This window comes from Motacilla alba, chromosome 5 (assembly GCF_015832195.1).
Source record: "Motacilla alba alba isolate MOTALB_02 chromosome 5, Motacilla_alba_V1.0_pri, whole genome shotgun sequence".
Lineage (NCBI taxonomy): Eukaryota > Metazoa > Chordata > Aves > Passeriformes > Motacillidae > Motacilla > Motacilla alba.
The window spans coordinates 16,710,580-16,718,262 of NC_052020.1; the positions used below are offsets into that span (position 1 = coordinate 16,710,580).

Consider the following 7,683-nt stretch of genomic DNA (forward strand, 5'->3'; position numbering starts at 1 on the left):
CGTATGCCATAGAAACTTACAAGAAATTTTGTTCTATAGACATGCAACATAAACATTAAATTCAGAGAGCTTTCAGAACATCTCCTATGACCAAGTGGAAATTTGAAAAATGCAGACCCATTTACAATCATTCAAAGAAATGTGTACAACAACCAGGATCCTTACCATTCTTCACATTCTTTGGAAATGCTTTCTCCAGGTGCATACGTCTTTCCATCAAGTTTGCAGTGGCACTGGCTAACAGGGATGCAGCCTTTTTCACTGATATCATCATACACAGTTCCTATAAAACACAACATAAACTATTCCAGCTCTTTTTCAAATAAGCAATTTCCACAAAGGAAAAACTCTGATTTGCCACACTGGCTGAGATTATCTAAACTTTGAAAATTACTGGCTCTATTTTTTAAATATAAAACAGATGGAAAACACTTTGATTCAGCTTTGAAAATCCACATCTGTTCAGTTATATAGCTACACACAAAAAAAAAAGGTTATTGCAAGCAGATAAGAACAATATGAGAATGTCATGTGTTTAGATTATTAGTATTTTTGGTTGTGAAGACTATCACTGTAATCTTCCTTCCTAAGGCAGACAGCCAGCCTGAGAATTTCACTCTCTGTCCCTCACTGCCACTCTCTGGGCAAATGGTGTCCATTGTCTCACAACTATTCAACCTAAAAAGCATGATTTACTATATAGTATCAAAAACCCACTTGTTGAGAATTTCGAAGCAGGTCTATTACTTGTCACTGTGTTAATATGTTTGAACTATAAAATAATTTATTATTAATCAATTATTACCTCCTTAGAAATTTTTACTGTTATTTTCCCCTAGAGGGGAAAATAATGAGTAGCACTACTCTTTTCTAAGATATAATTTGACTAGATGTAGTATTTTCATATGACTTCCTTAGCCAGGGCTCTTGCTTCTGTTCCAGATGCAACAGCTAGAGTAACACTTGCCTTCAGGGCAGAAACAGCCATCCATGTAGTGCTCCTCACAAAGGCTGCTGACCTGCAAGTGTGAGCAAGTATCCATGCAGGGTGAGCTGCTTTCTCTGTAGACCATGGTAGCAGGACAGGTCTTGGCTGAAAGAATAAGAAAGACACCAGGAGTTATTTGAGTGTTAAGTCCATCTTTCCTGAGAAACCACACTGTACTCCCTTCAAGTCAGTGGTGTCTCAAGCCAGACTCCACATGGCAAAGCATGTTTATCTAAATCTGAACTGCTTTTCCCTGGTTTTTATATTTACTTATTTTGGTTTCAAATAGATAAAATTATTCCCATCTCCTGCAGCATCAAATCTCAGGTTTTTTAATGGGAACAGAATTTGCTGTAAAGTATTTCTTAATAGTAAAAGTAACAGAAGAAGAAAACAGAGAGAACATATTTTTAGCACTACCAGTGTGAAATTTGTAATACATGCCAACAGCTTTGTAAAGAAGTAATGAATTTAAATTTCATGGTGCTACATGCATGAAACCTTCGGATCTTTGTAAAATTTGTGTAGCTACTTACGGCAGAAGCTCTGTGTCCTCCATTCTCCCGGGCGGCCGCCTGCGTGCGAGCACTGGCGGGAATACTCGGAGATGGTGCTGCAGAGGCAGAAGGAGTCATCCTTCCCATTGCAGGCACACTTGTCCTGCATGCAGGCTTGGATGTACATTTCCAAATTAAGACGCAGCCGGCAATCAGCAAATGCAGGGGAAGTCAGCAGCCTCTGGCACTCGTCACGCTGAGGAGGAAGAGGAATAAAGTTTAGGAGATTTACAGGCATCTGAGCTTCTGGACATTTCTTATCTTACAAAAAAAAAAAAAAAAAAACCAAAAAAACCAAAAACCTGCTGTCTTTTGAACTGCTAGGAACAAGTAACCATATATCCTGGAAGGGACAGTTTTCCCAGCTCCTTGCAAACTAACTCCCTGTTGCACAAGAATGTCTCCATGTGTCCATGTCAAGGAAGTTCACCACAAGAAATACTTACATGGTCATTACAGCTTGGAAGAGCCTGAGTTTCATCTGGATCTTCACATTTGGAATTGGGTTTGCTGATCTTCTGCATATTCCCATATGTAATTGAGTTGTAGCTTGCATCTATGAGAAAAAAAAATAGGAAGATAACTTGCTGAGCCCCAAAAATTGACAACAAGGAGTAGCTGATTCCTGGAACTCTACTGATCAAGGGAAACAGTTACCGTGGTATCAAATATGCCTGTCAGACACAGGTACCTGCTCTGAATGATGTCTAACTGGGGTTAAAAATGTTAAGGGGAAACAGGAAAAGAAGGCTAGTAAAGAACAAAAAGATTAATCTAGAACAGAATAAACTTAGAATGCAGGAATTCCAGGAATGCAGCACTGGAACTCACTGGAACTTAATGTTTAGTCTGGAGCAATCACAGAAAGCTCTCAAATGAAATTGGCTCTCCTGTGATGTTTCTATGCACAGGGCTTGTCAGCCTGTCTGACAACTGTCAGTATGGTGGGATAACGCACCTCCCTTGATGAACTCATTGTAGATTTGAATGCCATTGTAATCCCCACAGAGACCACAGGTGTGGTTATTAAATTTGTTTTCCAGCTCCACCTAAATAACAAAAAGAAAAAGGAAAAACATTAAAGAATTAAGAATTATCTTTTTTTTTTCCCTCCTTTTTTTTTTTTTTTTCCCCTACTGATACAGATAAATATCTCGGGAAACCCAGGAAATACCAATTAAAAATACTTTGATCATACATACCATCAGGGCATCCTCCTGGTTCCACATCAGAGACATGCCTAATTTGGCATAAATCTTGGTGTAAATTTCATTGCTCTCAATGAGGACACCAGAGGTGTAGTAAGGTGTCTTCACACTAGGAAGAAAATCACAAACTTTGTATTAGTTAGGAAACATAAGGACTGACATGAATGTCTGTAATAAGCCAAATACCCCAAGGAATAGAGAAACTAGTCTGACTACCTCATTCTAACTGCACAAGGTGCCTTGTTTTAATGAGGCATAAAGTCATCTCTTTCTGACACTCAGGACAATAACTCATTGCAAAAACTCATTTAAAAAGCAAAGAAATTTCAGAGAAAAAGCCTACCCAACACTTGGGGCTCTTTAACTTAAAAAAATACCAAAATGTCAGATGTCTTCAAATTAATCAAAGAAAAACCATCGTCACTGTGGTATTAACAGAGGATATCAAACACTCACTAATAATCTAGATCAATGAAAGGAGCTACAACATAACTTACAGTGTTTCCCTACCAAAATATCTCATAACCATTTCAGAGAGAATTAATGCTCCATTGCAAGGAACTGCCTCTTTAAGAGAGAGTTCAGAATGCACAGGTAGCTACAGGGATTGCCAACAAAATTTTCAAAAGAAAGGAGCAAGAGGAATTCAGTAGCTCTTCCAGTAGTTAGTTGCTTAGTTTTAAGTGGACAGGACTGAGCTTGTTAATGGTGACAAAAGACACTTTGCAGAGCGCTGAGCTCTGATATTTTTATGTGATAACAATTAGTGTCTGTCTTACAAGTAAACTGAACTGTTGAATTTCATTCAGCAATAAAAGAATTGTGGCAGGCAGTCTTATCCTATAAAATCCAGAGAACTAGAGTCTGCTCAAACAGAAGTAATGTAAACTGGAATCCAGTCAAAATAACTGGTTCATTTTCTACAGATCTATCAATGTAATTGTTATCCATCACAATTCATGCATGTATATGCACATCTCTTCACTAGTCTCTTGACTGGGACAACGTTATCTCCTGATTTTCTGTCACTGAGGTTTTTACAGCTATTTACCTCAGGCATTTTTTCTCATGCCCAAATGACTTACACATCTAGGTGCAAACTCAGAGACCTTTATTTCTGCTTTTGACTGAATTATTCATCAATAAACAATGAAGTCTCGAGGGATTATATTTCTTGAGGGGAAGCATAAAATGTTGGACATCTTTTCAGCTTTTGGCTTTCACAGCATGGAATATTTATCCTTTGTTTCTAATAGTAGGACATTCCATCAATCAGTGGATAAGGTACCTGAAGGCTAATCCATACACTTTTCCACTTCACAGTTTTCACTTCAGCACTGTGAAATGCTATTTTGCATGACAATAGATAATTTATCATTTCAGATGCAATATGGAAAATTAAGTTCTACAAAAAAAAAATAAAATTCACAAAGCAGCAAAAACCAGTTTGGCAGGGATCTGCTGTTTTGTGACAATAAAGTCTATCTAAGACAAAAATAGCTTAGTTTAAGAGAAACAGTTTTAAAAGGACTTCCAACTTGTTTTTCATGGAGTTCTTTTTAAGACTTAAGTGCACAATAAAGAGCTTTTCCAATTTGAGGCAATAATGCATTTTTTTGTAACTTTCTGTCATTTTATTATGCATTCTAGTACGATCTTTGGAAAACTGAAAGTTACTTTCAGTCCTTGAACATGTTTTCATTGCAGTGGCTTCCAAACTTTGGAGCAAAAGCTGAATTCTGGGCAAAACTGAGTTCTCCAATGACAATTAAAAAGTTCTCTTTTTTTCAATTATGCTGATACTAATTAACTCATGAGTTACTTCACTTGCTTCAGAGTATAAAGGCACACACTACAAGGATAAGCTAACGGTAGGAAAGACCAGGTTAAGACACTACTTAGGATCAGTAATGGTGTCAGATGAGTTTCTTGTGTAATCATGTTATAGGAGGAGAAAAATAACACTGCTTAGTCTGAAAAAGTACATAGTGCCACAGATAAACTGGTGTGAATTTTGACCTGTGTTATATTTGCTAAACTCCCTTGGGGAATGGCCATCAGATCTTTAAGAATTATTTACGAAGATCAGAAAAAACTACCTCTCTTCTGTCAGAAAATAAGAGGAGAAGACCCCAGAGACATGTATTTCCTTTTCAAGGATTTGCTAGACCATCTGCTAAGGTAAACTCAAGATGATGCCATTAAACAAATGAAGCTATGTCATTTTAAGCCAGTGAAAAATCTGGCTCATGAGCTGCACTGTTTTCTGCACAACTGGAAGAACAATTCACTCAAAACTATTCCTGACTTGTATTTAAATAATCCCTTACGCCATTGTAGAAATGACAATTAGTATTAAAGCCCCTCCCCAAAGCAATTTTAATGCTGAATTTCAAAAGGCTTTTTTGTTTCTTTATTTGTTTGTTTGTCTGTGGAAATGCTTTGCAGCATTCTGTAATGGTGCACAGACAGCTGTGTAAAGACTCAATCCTGCTTTTAACTTCCCAGCACATTTCTCTGAGTATCATCATAGAAAAGGAACTTACATCCGCCCATCCACGACAACCAGGTTGGGTTTGAGGTAGACCATTATATCCTTGATTTTCACCAGAATATACTGGATCTCAGGATGGCCCTTGCTGTTGAGAGCACGCTGGATGTGGACAGAGAATTCCTTGTAAGCCTCTCGGCAGTCGGAAACAAAATTATACTCGCAAAGGCCAGGGAATTGGTAGACATCTCCATCAAAAGTTTTGAAATGGTTGTTTCCCCAGGTGCTGCAGACATAGTGGCCATGGCTTCTTGTCCTTCCTGTTAAGTGATGAAAAAGAAATAGAGATTAAAAGAAGTGCAAGAAACGATCTAAAATGGAAAATGGTAAATCTTCAATTTTACAGTAGGAACCACCTGCAATTATGCTCACAGTGATCCCATAGATTTCAAACGGGATCAAGTATCTGCCAGGTCAGTAGAAAATATGGAAATCTCAAAAGCAGAATAAGATGTTAATAAATAATTGTGAGACCAGGGTATATCCTATAATCTTCACTGAGGTACAGGAACTTATCTGCATGAGGTGGAGAAACTTAATACTGATCACAAACTTGGCTTCTATGCCAAGCATATGATTTTACTCTGAATCACAGTATTATTTTTATCAATATTATTTTTTCCAAGAACTGTCTTCTTTCCTCGTGCAACACGTACGAGAAACAAAGCAGGTAGGAAATCAAAAAAGTACTACCTACGCTGGAAGGCCAATAGTTTAAAGACTATGAAAGGGCTTATGCACAACAGGAGATTTCAGTGAAATATTTATTTTCCTAAAAGCAGTAGTGATTTCTATTACTGCAAGACAGAAATTTTTCAGAATATAGGTCAGAAAATAGCCATGGTAGGAGGGGGGGAAAAAAGTTTTTGCAATAGCAAAATATGAAGATCATTTGTTCCTTTCCCTGCCATCTATACCAACAAAAAATACAAATTAACAACAATATCTGATCAATCTCCAGATACTGTAGATTAGGGGCAAATCATAAAAGCTGAGCATCTTTGGGAATCTTAACATTTCACAAGATTTTCTTGCAGCATTTAACATGAGAAAGCAAAACTGCTAAGAAAACCCCTAGGTTACTGTATTTTGATGGTATCAATCATACCAGACACATCCAGCCAAGCTGGAACACTTCCCTTCCCAGAAGGAAGGCAGCACAGAGATCCTCCCAGAGCTCACAGCTGGAAGACCAAATGCAAGGTAAAGCTTTCCTCCCATTGCTGAATTCAACACACAGCAGACCAAGTTCAGTAGCCCAAACCTGATCACTGGATATAATTATTCACCTATTCCTCTAAAAAGTAGTTTTCAGTACGAGTGCTCCATTCTATCACTTCAAATTTGATACCAAATACAGTAAGTTAGAACTTTTGCAAAAGGGTTAAAAAAGTCCTAAATTACAAAATAAGTTTTTTTTTTCCCAATGTTATTACATTTATTTTTGAGGAACAATTTATGTTGTTCCAGAGCAACAGGAGACACAATCATCCACTTCCTTCATTACCTTAACAATGAACCTCTCAAAGTCCTACAGTTCCTTTCTTGCCTTACAGTTGCTTTCTTGCCATACCTAGTAAAGACTCAATGCATGGAAAGAAAAGCAACACTGAAAATATTTTCCAAGCACATCAAATTAGAAATCAATGCAGCAGAGATAGGCACTAATCTCTCCAAAGAAAGTAGGATCTACCAATTTTGTCCAAGCAATGTAGCCTCAGTATTTGAAAGCTTAAGCAATTTAAGGCATCCTAAAACTCCAGAGTGTTATTTAAATGCACAGCCTCCTTCTTTCTCTGCAGCAATATCTCCCTCTTTTCCAGGAGGCAATCTGCTACCATTTCATCTCTAGATCTTACCTTTTTTTATTTCATTGGCAGAGGAAAGAGCCAGCCAGAGGAGGAAGAGGCTGGCCGCTCTTAGCCCCATGGCGGCTGAAGTGGGTGGATGGGAACTGCACTGGAAACTCAGCTTTTTATAATACCCACTGGGGCAATTGATTCTGTCACAGGGGAGGAGATTCAAAGGGAGGAGGCAAGAGGAGGGGTAAAAAAACAGGTGTGATATTTGCAGAAGATAAGAAGTAAACAGACAATCATTTTTCACCATAAATGAAGGAATTCAGCATACAGGAAACTATAATATTGATTCAGTAATCATGTAATTTTTTATTGCTGTATTTCATCTACAGGATGCTGTGCTTTCAAATCCTTCAGATGCTCACACCAAGTTTAACCTTCAGTAACTCCTATAACAAATAATGAATTTTGGGGTGGCTGAACAAAGAAATCCCTTGAAGAAATTTTAAGGTGAAACCCTAAAATAAAGGCTTCAAAACCAAAGAAATTTTCATTTTTCATCATCACATAGAATGATTTC

At 37.6% G+C, this 7,683-nt stretch overlaps 1 protein-coding gene across 1 annotated transcript in view; it reads right to left on the reverse strand.

Annotated features, from left to right (window-relative positions):
• Window positions 1–7,233, reverse strand: part of MUC2 (mucin 2, oligomeric mucus/gel-forming) — a 56,484-nt gene extending 49,251 nt beyond the window's left edge. The window contains exons 1-8 of the mRNA XM_038138065.1: window positions 7,164–7,233; window positions 5,300–5,564; window positions 2,748–2,862; window positions 2,504–2,594; window positions 1,992–2,101; window positions 1,525–1,741; window positions 968–1,093; window positions 166–283 (exon numbers count right to left, since the gene is read on the reverse strand). Coding sequence (XP_037993993.1) covers window positions 166–283; window positions 968–1,093; window positions 1,525–1,741; window positions 1,992–2,101; window positions 2,504–2,594; window positions 2,748–2,862; window positions 5,300–5,564; window positions 7,164–7,233 — 1,112 coding nt within the window. The remainder of the gene's footprint in view (window positions 1–165; window positions 284–967; window positions 1,094–1,524; window positions 1,742–1,991; window positions 2,102–2,503; window positions 2,595–2,747; window positions 2,863–5,299; window positions 5,565–7,163) is intronic.
• Window positions 7,234–7,683: the final 450 nt, after the last annotated feature.